This window comes from Aythya ferina (genome assembly GCF_964211825.1).
Source record: "Aythya ferina genome assembly, chromosome: 6".
Classification (NCBI taxonomy): Eukaryota; Metazoa; Chordata; class Aves; order Anseriformes; family Anatidae; genus Aythya; species Aythya ferina.
Window position 1 is genome coordinate 17,942,855 of NC_140303.1, and position 17,949 is coordinate 17,960,803.

A 17,949-nucleotide genomic window follows, 5' to 3' on the forward strand; every position below is an offset into this window, starting at 1 on the left:
GTATTGAGCTTTCAAGTTATCTTCATGTGGGCATACTCAAGTAGTTGTTTCTTTTGTGTAGCTATGCTCATCAAGTCAATGGGATTGTTAGAGCTGAACAAGGTGAATCACATACAAAGTGGTTGTTGGTATCAATGCCACAATGTTTCATTATTATGTTACATTACCTGCTATTTCTCAAGTGTATCGCTGGCTTACAGTATAATATATATCCTCTAGTAACATTGACGATAAATAGTTTCTACTTAAAGTAATAGCAGCTTGAAGCAAATGCTGAAACTTGAATAATAATCCCCAGTTTTTCTGTCTGCCTGAAAAAAAATATCTTTGTTGTTATCTTGATCTATTTTTTCCTTGATCCTGAAGCAAAGAAATAATGTCATGTTTTTGCTAGCAATGTCTTTGCTACACAGTGTGAACACTGAACTTGTCCTTCTCCTTTGTATTGTAGATACAATATGTGACACTAAGCATGCAGAAATCACACTGGGCTGACCGTCTATTAAAGCATGGGATGTAAATTATTCCTATTTCCTTAAGAGCATGAAAGAAATATTTCACTGATTTCATTTCTGAATCCACCAGCAAAAGAAAAAGTTGAGGAAGTAAAAACTTTTATTCGGATGCAGGTAGATTGCAGGTAGATTTAGTAGTGATCAAAGGCGATGTAAACCTTCTGGGAAAGAAAAAAGAGGGGGGGGGGAGAGGACTTGTATTAAAAATCCAGAATATTCTGTTTATATATTTGAATACAGCAGAATGTTTTTTCTTGTAAATTTCTATTTTTAGCAATTGTTGCTGACTTGATTGAAATTGCAAAAATTGAACTTCTGGCTATCTCATCTTCAAAAGTGACAGCTTTCACGTTTCTCTCATTTAGAAATTATCACAATTTCATAAAAGTTTTCATTGTTTATTTGACTTAGACATCATCAATAAGCTGCCTTTTTTCTTTTTTCTTTTTTTAATTGCTAAATTTGCAGATTTTAGACAGTGTGTTTTCTCCAAGTTGATTTTTTTACTGAATATTTGAATGTTAAAGTACAGAAAAAATTGCCATTTGCTATTTTAGCAAGTCTCTATTTAGAATCAGACCTTTACACAGATTTCTTCAGACATTCTGTATCCTTTAGTAGAAGATAAGTTTTCCTCTCTGCTAATAAGGTGCATTTGTTATCATGCTAAGTCTTATGCAGAAAAATTAGGTTCTCTGACATCTACTTGCACCAGAAATCAAATATGAAGCATAGTACTCTGACTTTCAACTTCTGCAAGACTCTAGATGGTACCAGTATAAGAGACTATTCCAGTTTCTGTTGCTGTTGTTACTGCTGCATGCTAGGTGTAGTGGTAAAGTTGATGTTATGGGATGGATAATTTAAAGGGCAGAGACCACCATAGCACAGATGGATAAACTGAAGGGCAGAGTACTGAAGTAAAAGTACAGAGTACTTCAGTACAGGCAGCAGTATGACCTTTCTTGTATATTTCAGATCTGTTAGCCATAGTGTAACACCCCTCACAAGAACTATAGTAGTGGTGATCTCTCTTGGCAGTTTCTGGAGCTCTTGCTGAAAGTTCCTTCAGATTGTTTTCAAACACAACTTCAGCTGGTATTACAAAACTCCAACCTGCATTTAATTTTCTAAGTATTCTTTTTAAACTGCCTTTCCCAGTTGTACTTTTCTTAATGTTTGGCGTTTGGCACTACTAGAGCCTTTTGGTTGAGAGATGGAATTGGTACTATGAAGCTGTTGGTCTCCTTCCTCCCTTAGAGGGAGCAAACCTATTATAAGGACAGCTCTCAGGGATGTGCTCAGGGGATCATTTTCAGTGCAGATCTTGGTAACAGCACACAGCCCCTTACCAAAAAGGCTAAGCACAAGCTTGACTTTAACCACATAAATAGTCTTATGAGACAATTATGTGCTTAAAGAGTTTGCTGCATATGAGTTAGAAATATTAAATTTTATAGGGAAAGAAATGGATCTTTGAATAAGACAACAATGGGAACAGGCAGATGTGGAGCTGTGGTGATAAAACTCCCTGCTACAGACAAGAACACTCTTCTAATTCTGACCACTATTTCTGAGGGAACCAACCTAACAGTACAATTAGCTGCACAGACTGGAGAAGCTGCAGCAGTGGAAGTTTGCAACCTAATATGCTAGTCCATGAATGATTAAATCTTCAGAATGCACAAGGCCACCACAGGTCTAGAAAAAAAATGTTAGACTTAAAATCTACTTTTTAAGCAATTACAGTAGTTATCTATGTTAAATTATGCTCACCAAGTTTTTACTTCTGCACTCTGCGTACTAGTGTTTAAGCTCAACTGCTTGGAATATCCAACAGAAAAAATCATAAAGGAAACAAAAAGAATCAGTAGTCAAATCTATACATCCACAAATACAATTTTACAATTTACTGCTATGGGGAAAAAACAAACATACATACATTTTAACAGTATATTCTAATAGCATATGGCCACATGTCTGAGATCAGTTTACTTATTTAGTCTGGTGATTGACAGATGCATTTGGTAGCTTCTTGTACATTTTATAAGGCAAGAAAGTAAGGCTAAATCTTGCTGATATGACTACTGCTGACTTGTCTATGTCCTCTGCTAAAGTTCTTATTAATTTTTCCTCTTTTGCTTCTAACTTAGGAAATCTGCAATGGCTTCTAAATTGTATATTATAAACCAAACTGGATTATAAACCAAAATCTTTGGAACAGATGCTGTTTTCTCAGTGAATCCCTTCTGTGCTTCTAAAATTAGTATTGTCAATCAAACCAACAGGTGGTGTATGGTTACATAGAGTGGGTCCCCTCTCACAGGATACTTTCTTTTAGGAAACCAATCAGAATTGTCACTGGTATGGTGATGTAGACCTGTCAGCAGAGCTGGGGTATATAAAGTAAAACAACCATGTTAGCACTTCTGAGCAGTCGTGCATTCCCCACCTCGCCTCGGGTGTAGGGATTGCAAAAACAAAACTACACTGTCAAGACTGTGTAGTTTTGTTTTTATGGTTAGAGGCTCTAAAATTCTCATGCTGGGATTGTCTAAAAAAACCTTACTCTGGATAAGGACGTCGTTCAAGAAGATTTCGTTGGGCTTAGCCCACTCCTACAGGCACTTTGAGAGATCAGGTTAGTAACACATTTCTCCTAATGTAACAAATATTTTATCAGTCAATAAGCCTAATGTGGTCTATTATCTATGTTTGCTCTTATGGGGTATAGACTTCAGACTATGGACATGGATCAAATAAATTGTCTAAAAAGATTATGTTTTAAATTTCAGGGGGTAAATTTTGATAATGCTCAGTAAAAAGGTTTTTACAGTATATTGTTAAAGTTGGTTTAAATTAAGGTTTGAAAACTGCATGGAAACATCTGCTTAAATTAAAAACTCCTTTCTGGTCTGAGTGTTCAAGGTTATGCCATCAAGAGATAAACTGAGAAGCTCCAAGAATAGCTCTGATAAAATGCATATGGTATCAGCTAAGCACTGATGACTTTTTAAGGGAATCAACTGCTAAGGTATCAATTACATGGCAGCTCTGGAACACTTGTCTGTTGTCATTCATATCTGGGAAGGTTATTTCTGGAACATGACATTTCAGATGCATACTTTCAATCCTAATTGTATGAAAAGCCTTATAAGATCAGATCTTCATCACCAAAATTTGCCTAGACAATGAAATACATAAATTTTATGTGAACTCAATGACAATTATGCTTAAATGATTTCTAATCTATTCTAATGTCTTCAAATTTATGTATAAGCTTTCATAATGTTTATTTATATTGTAAGCCAATTTCCATGTATTTTAGCTGAGGTTCAAAACCTACAGTTGTAACTGAAGTAGATCTCAGTGAATTATATGTGAGAGGTATTTTTTTTTTCACCTTCCTTTCAGAAAACTGCTGTTGTGCTAGGACAAACTGTTGGCCATTTCTGTCTAATTTGAACACATTTTCTCCCATGAAGCTGAGAAGTTTGATAGGAGTCTGTTTTCTGTCAAGCTTGAACAAGCATCCAGATAACTAGTAGGGGCAATAAAAAGCAGGTCTAAATCCCAAAATTATATCCACTGATTTCAGTGAGAGAACTTGTCATGAAGAATTTTCACACCTTTGAAAAGCAGCATAAATGTGGCTTGTTGTGAAAGGAACTTCACCTTCTCATTAATCTTGAAATCTGGAACTGTCACAGAATCAGGCAGAAAAGTCAAAGTAAACACCAGTAAATGTGTGGGATTAATTTGAAAAGATAATGAGGTTAATCCTTTTTAGTAAAACACGATATGCTCAGAGGAGTATTTTTTTTTTAATGAGAAAAAAAGTAACTTAGATGCATGTTATTATTAAGATACTAGCTAAGTTTTAAAAAAATGAAAATTTAAAACCTTGAGTTTAACATCACTGAATAAATATATTCGTGCAAATGTAAAATACTTCTGATAGAAACTTTTTTCAGTAGCAGTATGCTATTTCAAAGTAGGATCTAGTGGCATAAGAGAAGGCAAACTATTTTTCTTTCAGATTTCACATAGCTCTGCAGTTGTTCAAACCATCAGTGTCAGTGGCTACTTTATACCCTAGCTCACATTTCGAAGGTGGTTGTCTCCCCATATTCAAAATTCCACTGAGATACTCTCTAAGAAAGAATAGTTTTATCTGTATCTGTAATGCCAGTATGGTTCTGTGTAAAATGAAATTATTAATTCCTTACAGGCTGCATTTCAAAGAGAGCCTGCTGGCAACTTTTAATTATTAAAAGCCAAAATAGATTTTAGACCTTCACAAGTTAAGTTGCTGCTTACTGACCTAGTTCTCTTCCCACTGCAGAATGCAAATAATTTACACTAACAAAATATTTTCAGATCATATCAAAGAACTTTTACATAGAGATTGTTTTCTCTTTTGATAAAGGAGAATAATGGAGAAATAGAGACTAGATGACCTTCACAAGGTCACACAATGATTCAGGCAGAACTTCTGCAACACATTTGTAATGCCAATTCACAGCTTTACTAAATATAAGTTTCACATCCAGCTCAGCTAAGCGTGCCCTAAGATTAACTTGCTATACAACTTTTCAAAACCTACATTTTCCCCTTTCACCAGGTCAATGTGATTTAAAACTCTTAAGAGTGATATATTATGAGTACAGACATTCCTAATATCTAGCCAGAAGAATGTGTGCATAGTAGTAATATGACCAGTAATATCTAATTATGTTTTTGTTGCTTTCAGAGTGCCTGTAAAGATGACGACAAAAGCACCAACATTTACGCAGCCGTTACAAAGTGTTGTGGCACTGGAGGGTAGTGCCGCAACCTTTGAGGCTCATATTAGTGGTAAGGTTTTGCTTCATTCTTGCAAGATTAATTTTTATTATTATTGTGATTGATAACATTTATGCTGTGGAAGACAAATGAAAACACTTATCATAGCTCATAATCTGAATGGGTAAAGATCAGCTGAAATATGTTGAAATATGAATGCATCCCCTCAGAGGTTGTGAGGTGCTGTCAGGTTTCCACAAACATACTGTACAAAATTACAATGGTTTCCAGTCAATAGCCAATCATCCTGCCAATGAGGCTGGTATTCCAAGTTCTCATGTATGTTACAGTTGTCAAAACTGGGGGAAAATAGCACAAAAAAATGTATATACAGAAAAATGGATACTGTTCAAATCAGGGCCATTCATATCAGTGCAGAGAGTAGTCTTATTTGGGTGATAATGAGAAACCAGGGTGCAAAAGTGAGGGCAAGTGCCAGTTCTTCATTGACCTAGTGCTAAGCCTCATTTTGGTTAAGGCATGCTTCTCCTTCTGTGTCCTTAAATTTAGTTAATTTCAGAGTTCTGACAGGTTAGAAGCACAAAATCTAGGTTCACATGGCCAATGAAGAGAGTAGCAAACTCTAATTTGCTAGGCAGTAGAGTTTTATATTGATCATGATAGTACAATGCTGGATTAATATTATCTAAGTTGTTATCGCAATTTGAAGATGCACCATCACTTTATAGGATAATTCTTTTTGCCAATCCCCACAAAATGAAAACACCTTAGCATGTGGAAAAAACAAACAAACATGCAAGCCCTGAGACAACATTACCAGATAACCAACACGGTGTTCTAAGTGTGTCTCTGACCTCAGCAATGACTAAGTAAAAAAGGCACATGTTCTTGCTGGGGAATTATACTGTCTTACAGGCATTAGCAATGTGATGATCCACATACCATAAAACACTCTTCTGAGTCTGGAACTACACAGATGCTCTGTGACAGGTGCAAACACATGATCTGTCCAAACTATAAACCACTGACATCTATGGTCCACTATGATTCGTCACTTGGACCCTTTGGCCAGCACTGGTTCGCACAAGGTGTTTGAACACCTACATTTTCTGAAGACTAAATCTTTGATATTTTTTCATGTCATTTTTTTGCTGTTTGGTCCTCTATCCTTCAGTTAATTGTCTCTCTTGTTGTCTGTACATTTATATGAAAAAGTTTTATCAAATAAATCCATTGTCCATTACAAACAAATACATAAATATGCCATCAGAAACAGTTAGGATGCTAATATTATGGCTCAATGTGTGATTTCAGCTCTTTTCATTTGTGTAATATCATGGAGTACTTAGGGAACTTGATTTTCCTACAGAAGATACTGTATTTTTTCTAACTGTATATACCATATTTACCATATTTTTCTTTTAGTTCCAAATCTCACGTGAGGATATCTCTTATTAGCTCTTACACATACTGTGGGATTTTGGAATACTTCTGCACAAACAGCATTTACCAAGATTGACGAATTTGACAGTGGTTTAGTTTCTAATGCATAAAAAGTGACAGTTTTCTTTCTTTAACTAATTGCATTAATAATGGGCTACACAGCTTTATTTCTGCTGCATTATTCTGTCCTTCCCATAAGTCATGAATTATTATGAACTTGAAATTCAAACTTTTGGTTTATCTCTGATGACTCATATATAACGGTCAATGTTAAGTATTAATACAGAGCTGCCATTTGAATGTGGAAAGCCCGGTTAATCTAGGAGTACTATGAAGAGTTTAGCAACTGCCTGAGATGCAGTTTTATGGTCTGTAAGGTGAAACTGTACTGTATTGCATCAGATTGTGCATTAAGTGCCATATTGCAGAATATTGATACCTGATAAAAATACCCAGTCTTTCTCTGTGCACTCAAAAAGTACAGCACCCTCAAGCCCCTTGATTCAGAAGCAGTAAATGCTGGAGCAGCTGGTGCATAATCATAGGGATAGCTCTACTAGGTGAGCAGTGGCTGAGGGGAAATGAGACAGCATGTCACTGTCAAGAAGGTCTGCAGTGCAGCAGGTGTTAGAACTGTGCCCATCCTCATGTCTTCATAGTACTGATCAAGAAGTTCTGCTTATTTGTTTGTTTTGTTTTTGCTGTTTAAAGAATTAATGAGTACTTTTCTTGACTTTCTTTGAACCAATATATTGTTGTATTACCCAATGCAAGCCATCTTTACATTCGACATATTGTTGAAAGCAGTACATATATATGTAGGTTACAGGTTGGCAATTCCCATCACTTACATCATTGTCAGGACAATTTAATAGAATTAAACTTCTTAAACAGTAAAGCTGAGACACTTCATGCTCATATTCTTCTCTTTAGCAATAAATCTCAAAAAACTTAAGTCGTAGTGTAATATGGTATGTACAAAAGTAAATCCCTATTCCATATAAACCAGGCAAAAATAGCAATAATCTGAAGTTGATTGTATCTTTTAGTACCCAAGCTTTGTGGCATTGAACTCAGGTTCAGAGTTTCAAAATAGCTTCTAAATTTGGATCCCTTGAATATGACACTTTGAGAAATCAAAATTGCCTTGTTTTTAAAAAATATTTCCCTTGTTTGATTTACCACACAAACCCCTGTGTTCACTAATCATGATGTCGCATAAAGAAAATAAAAGATATTGGCAATATTTCAAGAAATTCACTACCTTAATTTCTAATCTCCTCTAATATTAGCTGCATTTTCTCATTCAGTGTATGTGAATTTATATTTTACATGTGTGTAAAAATGTTTTTTTACACAAGTAAAACTTTCATCAAGTAAAACTAATCATCTAGTGTGACTACAGTCCTTCCTCAACAGGATTGCCAGAAACTGCAGTCCACTCTTTATTCAAGCAGTTTCCTGAATGCAGTTGCCAGTGCCCTTATCCTAATGTTCTATGTATTTTAAAGTCTTTTCTAAAAAAGAATTTCCTTTACTATTGTGTCACTGGATCATAGATCTGTGCCTATGCCATTGCTGTAACTGTGTATGCATGATCAAGTATTTTGGTGGGTTTGGATGTACGGTATTTCATAGAATCTTAATCTCATTTTCTCTTAGGTTTCCCAGTTCCTGAGGTGAGCTGGTATCGGGATGGCCAGGTTCTCTCTTCTGCAACTCTGCCTGGTGTGCAGATCTCGTTTAGTGATGGCCGCGCTAAACTGGTGATCCCCACCGTGACAGAAGCAAACAGTGGAAGATACACCATACAAGCCACCAATGGATCTGGGCAAGCCACTAGTACTGCTGAGCTACTTGTAACAGGTATCAGGCAGCTAAAAAAAAAAGATGTTTGTCTCTGCTAGTAATGTGAGAAAGGGAGCAATAGCAGAAGTGTCACAGGTGATGAAAAAGGTTGGATAATCAGCAAATAAATAAAGATTTTTTCCCTCAAGCAGCCTAGACTTCAGCATATATCCTCAACAAAAATTTATAATAGCATCCTTCACATGTTGACTGTATAATCTTCATTTTGTAAACTCTTAATCAGAATTACAAACATCTGTCCTACCCTACTCATCTGACCTGTCATATTGGTTACATTCAAACCAGTCATAGAAGAAGGATAAAGTTCTGCAGAATGGAGCCCTCAATGATATTTAGAACAGTAACTCACTTATAGAGTCAGACACCCTCTGTGGTTATAATCAATGTACTTCTAATTCTGCAAGCATTTCTAATCATGGACATAATCAGAAATGACAGAAATGTTAAACATATGGAAAAAAGTTAAGGGTGCTTGTGCTTTGGAAAATCAATTTCTAATGTTTTGAATATTTGAGAAGGTCTCTGTCAGTACCACATGAAGGAGAAATAGACCGTGTGCGCTTATAGTAAAGAAAATACCTAGCCCTTATAATTCTTTTAAATGTAAACTATTATTTTCTACTTATTTCTTCAATAAAACTGCAGCTGCAACAGCACCACCAAACTTCTCACAACGACTACAGAGCATGACTGCAAGGCAGGGAAGTCAAGTCCGTCTTGACGTGAGAGTGACTGGAATCCCTACACCTGTGGTGAAGTTTTATCGGGATGGAGTAGAAATTCAAAGCTCCCCCGATTTTCAAATTTTACAAGAAGGAGACCTTTACAGCCTAATAATTGCAGAAGCATATCCTGAAGACTCCGGTACCTATTCAGTAAATGCCACAAATAATGTGGGACGTGCTACTTCAACAGCCGAATTGCTGATTCAAGGTAATTAAACTGAGATTACAAGCCATAAAAGTAAGAGTATTTGTTGTTTTAATAGTACAATATGCACCACTACATCAAAGTCAATTTATAACTTCTTTCTCAAGAGTTAATAATTTCTAATAAAAAAGCATTCTCTGGTGAAATTTGCCAAAGGTTGTTGTCTGAGAATTTAAAAGGATCCTTTATCCAACGTAGGTCTTCTATAATCTGAGGGATATAGACAGTAGAGAGAATCAAGTGTAGAATAGTTTCTGTTGTTCTTGCTTTATTCAGCATATTTATCAAGGTTATATTTTTAATCTGGCTTTGGTAAAATAGACATATTACCCTACATAACTGTACATGGTCTTGTAAGTAAGCTAGGTAAAATTGACAAACGTTCTTAGAGGAGAATTATAACACTGAATCATTCTACCCAGAGAAGCCTCTCTTGGATTTCATCTTTGTTAGACTTCCAAATTGCCTGTATAGTCATTTGGGGTCCAGAACTGATTTTGAAGAATCTGCAATAGATGTATTTTTATTTATGTACGTTCTAATGACATAGTAATGCAGAAAGACAAATATTTTGACTCTTATCACAATTATCATTATGTGGCTATTGCAGGAAAAACAGATGACTGCTTTATTCTTTCTCCATTGTTTATATACATTTTTATATAAGTTAAACTGACCGTTCATTTATTTCTGCAAATATTTATTGTTGCCATATGCAATTCTCCTGACCATATTTTCTCTTCCAAAAGGTGAGGAAGAAGCCGTTCCTGCTAAAAAGACAAAGACAATCATTTCGACTGCTCAGATTTCACAAACAAGACAAGCCAGAATTGAAAAGGTATACTTTTTAAAAACAAAGGAGGTAAAGCTTAAATATGAATGATTATGTCTGCAGTATCTCAGACTTTTTTCTTGGTTTCATTGCAGAAGATTGAAACCCACTTTGATGCCAGATCACTTACAAGTGTTGAAATGGTCATAGAAGGTGCAACAGCCCAACAGCTCCCACACAAAGCACCTCCACGAATGCCTCCCAGACCTACATCAAAATCACCAACCCCACCAATAATTGCTGCAAAAGCTCAAATGGCACGACAGCAATCACCGTCACCTGTAAGACAATCACCATCACCTGTAAGACATGTCAGAGCACCAACACCCTCACCAGTAAGGTAAACCTCATTAATCTTTCAAATAATATTAGGTTTTGAATCAGTTCTACCTACAGCAGAAATGCAGATTGAGAGAAATGAAAATGCACTGACTTAATATCAACTATGAATTTATTCTGAGAGATATAAAATGCTGTATTTGACACTGCTACAAAAGAAATATGTACCTCCCTTCTGTAAATTTTCAGTCCCATATGGAAGAAGAAATTTGTTTAGAGAATAAATCACTTTTGACTATTTTACATACAACTGAAGTAGCACACACAGCTCCAGGCTCATGATGAAAGAAGAAAACAGTTGGGCAGTTGTCCCTTGATGATTATTTTATACAAACAGAGAAAAGAGCAATAATACTGAGTGGCAAACAGAATGGAAGAATATATTTAAAATGTTATATGTACGGGCTCGTAATGACTGCAGAAATCATGTTTGGAATGTAGGCAAGGTGAATGTGGTTATGGAAAATGAAATCTAGCTCTGCTGTATAAAGGGTCTTGAGGAGGAAGGTGCGTGATTTGAAGAGCAGGACCTGTGATCTGGGAGACCTGGGTAGGTCTATGCTGAGAGACAGGTAAAGAGATAATTGTTTCAGAAGTCCTGTAGTCCCAGCATCCCAAAGCAATATCTCCAAGCTCAGCAGAACCCCATCTAAATTGCCAATACTAGATGTGCTGATGAATTTTGCCCCAGCGAGAATAACTTGCAAGTACAGACAAAAATGAATTGATGCTAACAAGGACTAAAACGCTAGGTGAAAGAATAACTCAATAGTGCCATCTAGAGTGCATGTGGAACTAGAAGTCCCGTTCTGCTATGCTAGTCAAACCACTCGTAGACCAACATTACATTCGAAAATGAATCTAAAAGTTAATGTGATGCTGCTGCCCCCTACTGCTGTAATAGTGCAACATTAATGAACGTTATTTGGGAAATGAGACATACATGTATCTCCAAAAAAATGTAAGCTAGACAGCCTGTGAAAGCATTTTGTAAAGGCCTTTTATACCATTCCTATTAGGAAAACAAAGACAGGGGACATAGAGACTAATTATATATTTAGATATTTAAATATATGTGCTTGTGCGAAATGCACTTTGACATTTGCCCTTATTTCAACTTGGAAATCTAAGCTGCTGAAATGATGTGTTACAGTGATGAGTAGGAAAAGAATACACATTAAGTATAATTTTAAAAATAGATGTATGTAATTTTCAAGTGTAACACCCCAAAAGCTTAATTTATTACACTACATTAATACTACATCTTGTCATTAGGTCCGTTTCTCCTGCTGGAAGAATCTCCACCTCTCCTATTAGACCAGTGAAATCTCCATCTCCAATCCGTAAAGCACAGGTAGTGACAACAGCTGGGGCTGAAGTCCTTCCTCCTTGGAAGCAGGAAGGATACAGTGCAACTACTGAAGCCCAGGTGAAGGAAACCAGATTATCTACAAGTGCTACCCAAATAAGAACAGAAGAAAGATGGGAGGGGAGATACGGGGTCCAAGAACAAGTTACCTTTAGTGGTGCCACCGCTGGTGAGGTTGCAGCTGGTGCTAAAGAGGTAAAGTCTATTTTTGGAAAGAACATTGTGTTTGCTCTGTGTGTGGACTCACTACTGCTGAATCTGAGAGGCTGTGCATAAAGACTTGGGTGTAACTGCTGTTGAGAGATTCCTGCTGCAAATCTTTGTTTGACTGCAAAGTTCTTTCTATGTATTTGTCTTGTGCTTCTCTTGAGTGTATGCAAAACATGAAGAAATGTCTTTTGATGTGACTAATTTAGGTAAGAAAGGACAGTGAAAAAACAGCAGCTGTTGCTACAGTTGTTGCTGCTGTGGATCAAGCCATGGTGAGAGAGCCAGCTCCAAGTGTTGTAGAACAAACTGCTAAAAGGACAGCAGCGACTGCAGTACATGTTCAGTCTGTTCAGGAGCAGGTAGAAGTAGAGCACAGACATTCGATGATTTCCCCTTTATCCCTTCATCCAACATGCAAACAAAGCATGCGAAGAATTAACAAGCCATTACCATAAAAGCATGCATACTCATATAGAGCATCTGGACTGTAAAGGAATGCTTATGGATCACTTATTCCATCACTTCCCTTCATAGCAGGATTGAACTAATTATTCTTAAACTTTTTCTAAGTTTAAGAATGCCTTCTATGAAAGTGATCCTGTATTTTCCCTTATCAGTTATTTTCTAACATTTTTCATACCCTGATGAAGTCTTTCTTCTAATGTCTTATTTATACTTTCCCCACTAGAAATAAAATAATTCTCCCTTAGTATTTTCCCTTCACTTGCATTCCTATCTTCTTTTTCCTTCTTTTCATGATCAATTTGTTAAAACCAAAGCCTTAAAATTAATTTTTTGTTTGTCTGTTACTACAAAAATCAGATGAGAAAGGAGGCAACGGTAGTACTTACCAGTGATAGAGCTACAAAACAAACAGTAATATCAAGATCTAGAGAAGGAATTGTTACTTCACAAGAACAAAGGCACATCTCTCATGAAAAGGTGAATACAGATGTTATCCACAATTCTTATACCCTATCTTATTCGAAAAAAATCAAATATGAAGAAGACAAGCCTATGAACAATGAAAATGACATCCAGTGAAATTATTTTCTCCTTTGATATTTTTCCATTCTTCTAGTTTACATTGCTATCGTTCTCTTGCCCCTCCTTGGTGATGCCTTTCCTTTTTTTTTTTTCTTTTCTAAATTTTATTTCCACAGTTAATGTTTAAGAATGTGATATATAACTTTCTGAAAATTTAACTTAGAAAAAAAGCTATTGTTTATGTTAAATTTTCAATGTTTCTGTTTCTAAGCTTGTAGCCTGTTTTGTTTATTGACAGCACAATGGGTCAAAATAAAGAGGAAAAACTCATTCTGCATTGAAATCTGTTTTGACAATATTAACAAGTGATTTGGGATTCAGGTTATTTTAGCATGTGTTTTATAAGATAAATTGATTTGATGGAATAGCAGCTTTTGCAGAGAAATGTTACATTTGCATTCTGAAATGCTGAAATGTGAGGAAGGAACTGTAACCCATGAGTACTGAGAAACAAAAACCCACCTGGACAGAAAATTACATGCTTGTGTTCAGGTTACTTCTGGACTTCTATGCAAAATGAAACTTACCTAAAACTTACTTTAAATATCCTACACTTTTTCAAAGACTATGATGCAGAACAGTTTTTCTCTGATCCAATTTCTTTTATTACTGCTTTCAGTAGCAAAACAAGCATTTTTTCAATGTTTTATGATTTTTATGTTAAATGCATATCCATTTTATAAAAAGGTTGTTTATGTTGTTGGCATTGTTTCCAGACTAGATGATTTTGAAATCCAGATTTGGACATTTTTCCTGTCTTTATTTTGTGCTTTTTTGTTTGTTTGTTTGTTTTTTCTTTTGTATCCTTTTCCACTTTTACAGAAAATCACTTACCTTATATTTTGAACAATATATAATTTTGAATTCCATATTTGTAAACATCCAGGTAAGAAAAGAACCAGAGAAAACTCCAGTGCCCACAGTAATAATTGCCACAGACAAAGCCAAAGAACAAGAAAGAATATCAAGAGCTAGAGAAGAAGTATCTTCCAGACATGAGCAAGTGCACATTGCTCATGAAAAGGTGAGTAAAGATGTTATAGATTTTTATACTCTAACAAGTTTATAATACATCATTCCTCATCAGATGTCCTCTGCTTCTTTATGAAGAGGAAATTACAAAGTGAAAACTTATAAAACAACCTATCCAGTATTGCTGCTCCAGATCTACTGAATTCATATCAGCTCTGTCTGCAGAGGAAGAATGTAGCTGTAGGTCCTGTGAGGATTATAGCTTTTATTGCCAATTTCATTTGGTGATTAATGACCTTTGCTTTTCGTCTGAAGGCAGATTTATGAAGATAATTGTAAAGGTCATCCTATAATGATAGGATAATCCTTATTTATATGTGCAGATTGATTTAATGAAGTTCATTAAAAATTCAGTGTGAGGACTGAATGCACCTGCTAGATCATATTCTGGAACTATTGTTCATTGAAGTAACCAATGAAATAGTTCCATCTACTGATGGACATAAATTAAGTCAATAATACTCATTTTTATTCAAACTTTTTCTGCAAAACATAGCAATAATATAGTACAATTGACTAAGAAGTGGGAAGATTCTTCTGTAATTCACACACAGATTAATGCAATATATTAATGGTTTTGAATAGACTTGGTTCAGCTAGCATGTAAGATAGGCTACAACTGGGACTGTACAAAGGAATTATTCCATTTCAGCAGTAATGTTTTCTTATTGATATACATTCTGAAATCTTGTCCCAATTTCATGAAAAACTGTAATTTTGATGACAGACATTATTGATTACTATTATTTTTCTTTACCATAAAAACTAGATAAGAAAGGAAGATGTGAAACCTTCTGTACCTAAGGTAGTAATTACCACTGATAAACCTAAAACACCGGCCATAATATCGAAAAGTAAAGAAGGAATTGCTACCAAACAAGAACAAGTGAGCATAACCCATGAAAAGGTGAATAGCACTATAAAAACCTTATTTGTTTTGTTATCCTCTAGTCTTTGCAAATAGTTTCTTTCCCTAAACAAATACTAACTATACATTTACATCTCATTTTTTTCTAAGATTTATTCCACTTACAAACTTTTGGGATTGCCGTTAATTAGATTATATAATTCCACCTCAAATGTCTTCATTAATAGGATGCCCATAATTATTTTTGACTGACTGACTCCTGAATTTTAACTTTTTTTTTTTTTTTTTTTAAATCATGACTTTTACTTAAATAGGTGTCAGGGAGTAACAATACTTATCAGTATACATTTAATACAGAGCTGTCTGCACTGCACAAGGTTATAACCCCTTAATTCACCTTCCCTGTTCCCATTCCAAAAATGTTTTTCCATTGTTCAAGTATCTTTCAAGATAACTGAAACTTTTATTTCTGCTGTAATAATTAGATTAAAAAGGAAGCTAAGAAAACTACTGTAGTTCCGAAAATAATTGCCACTGATAAAACCAGTGCACCAGTCACAGTGTCCAGAACTAGAGAAGAAATTACAGCCAAGAAAGAACAAATTCATCTAGCTTATGATCAGGTGAATACAGCTGTTGCAGATGTGAAATGCGCTGTTTCAACTTGTCTTATCTGCAAAACTCACCTTTTAAGATCTACTTGAGTACAATAGAATGTATTTAAATTAATTCTTGGTAATATGCCTGTTAGGTGGGTTGATGTCAAGTAATAGAATCAATGTGATTAAATAAGTTTCTAGTGATACCAAGATTGATGCCTCACCTACATTCAGGTGAGGCATCATTCATGACTACATTCAGATATCTCTGTGAAAGCTTACTGACTACCAAAGTCTTTCAAGTAGTGTTTACTTGTCCAAATTTCTGACTCAGCAATCTTTTTTTCTACAAGCAGATTCCTTGCAAATTTATGGTTGTCAGATGAAACAACTTATCTATATTAAGGCTGGGATTGTGTTGTTCTTTGTACAATGAAAACTTTAACATCAATTCAGTTCTGTTCAGTTGATTATTTCTGACAGTCAGACATTTGCTGACACTGTTTTATTCCAGTAGGATTACCATAGTAGTAAAGCTTTTCTACTGTAGTATAGCTAGGAACTCTTATCTATGGCAGAACACTACAGCTGCAAATAGCTTTTACTTAAAGTCTATCTACTTTGTTAGAAACAGTATGGCACATTCATGCAGTATTGTTATAAAATACAATTTAAAGATCATGGCATTTGAAAATGACTAAAAGGAATTAGAATGCAAACAGATCACAACTAATTGGTAGAAGATGTTTATACCAGCTTAAATTTGGTCCTCAATTCACAACAATTTTGAAATTGGCAGCAAACTGAACTGAGGTCCCTGTTACCTTAACACTAATTAAATAATTAAACAACATGTTTGTAAACAATCATATTTTGGCCTTGTTTAAGTCAATTTATTTTAATGCAATAATAATTTTGAAATCAACATTAGATTATAAATTAGTTGTGGAGGGTTTTTTTTGTCACCCAAAAGGCATATGTTTCATATGCTGTGTTGCTGCAGAGGACATCTGGATCAGTTACAGCAATAATACAGTAGGACCAATCATCCTAATATCTACTGTTCAATGACTGGACAGAAGTTTGGACCCTGATAACATTGAAGCTGACGTTATTCATCGGTTACTAGAAAAAAAAAAAAAAGGTCCTGATAAAAGTACATTATTTCCAATTTCTCAGAAAGCATAGATTTCGTTCTTTAGTAAAGTATTTTAAAATAGATTAGCATCTGAATTTACAGATATGCTTGCAGTAGCTATTTCTATAGATATATTCCTTTGTAAATACATTTGCATCAGATGCCAGACATTTCACACATTTTTAGTAGCATCTAACAGTAATATGATGGTGATGAGCATACTGACTTGAAAATTGTGTATACAATTATATAGCTGTTGTACTCACAGACAAGTAGTCATAAATTTGACTAAAGTATTAAAAATGCAATTGCATAGAAATATTGATATGCATAAAGCATTCAAGCATAGTTATGTTCTAAATTTCTGTAGACAGAGCTTGGAAAAAATATGTCTATATTTGAATCTACTGATTCTGAAGTGTATGGGTGAACATATTTGATGTTAGTTATTACTTTTGCACATCTATGTATGGAATGCATTATCTCTGTTTTGAATATACTTTACTGAGCAGTATGTGCCCAGTAAAATACAAGTATTTGCCAAATATGCTAGCTGTTAGTATAACGATGAGTATCTGTATAAATTCTGCCCATGTTATTTGTAGATTGAAGCTGGAAAAAGGGCTGAAGCTGTAGCTACAGTTGTTGCAGCTGTTGATCAGGCACGTGTTAGATCACCCTGGGAACCAGAGCACGCAGATGAAGCTTATGTCAAGCAGAAAGGTTTGGAATGCAGCTATAAAGAGCATGCTGTAAGAGAACATGTTTCTGAGGTGCCAGCAGAACATCATGTTGTCACTAAAGAAGTTAAAACTGTCTATGTTCCTCCTGAGAAACATATTTCAGCTGCTGAAAAGAAGGAAGTTCATGTATCAACAGAGGTTAGATTCTTTTTATGTTGCATTCTTTTCCAAAAACTATGTCCTGATTAAATCTGTTTCAGTTTGGAGAA

General features: G+C 35.2%; 1 protein-coding gene across 1 annotated transcript in view; it reads left to right on the top strand.

The window, feature by feature from the left end:
• Nucleotides 1–2,967: 2,967 nt before the first annotated feature.
• Nucleotides 2,968–17,949, top strand: part of TTN (titin) — a 243,431-nt gene continuing 228,449 nt past the window's right edge. The window contains exons 1-12 of the mRNA XM_084523042.1: nucleotides 2,968–3,156; nucleotides 5,269–5,372; nucleotides 8,427–8,630; nucleotides 9,279–9,566; nucleotides 10,313–10,401; nucleotides 10,491–10,735; nucleotides 12,010–12,298; nucleotides 12,520–12,672; nucleotides 13,136–13,255; nucleotides 14,247–14,384; nucleotides 15,162–15,299; nucleotides 17,603–17,878. Coding sequence (XP_084379168.1) covers nucleotides 5,282–5,372; nucleotides 8,427–8,630; nucleotides 9,279–9,566; nucleotides 10,313–10,401; nucleotides 10,491–10,735; nucleotides 12,010–12,298; nucleotides 12,520–12,672; nucleotides 13,136–13,255; nucleotides 14,247–14,384; nucleotides 15,162–15,299; nucleotides 17,603–17,878 — 2,031 coding nt within the window. The 5' untranslated portion in view covers nucleotides 2,968–3,156; nucleotides 5,269–5,281. The remainder of the gene's footprint in view (nucleotides 3,157–5,268; nucleotides 5,373–8,426; nucleotides 8,631–9,278; nucleotides 9,567–10,312; nucleotides 10,402–10,490; nucleotides 10,736–12,009; nucleotides 12,299–12,519; nucleotides 12,673–13,135; nucleotides 13,256–14,246; nucleotides 14,385–15,161; nucleotides 15,300–17,602; nucleotides 17,879–17,949) is intronic.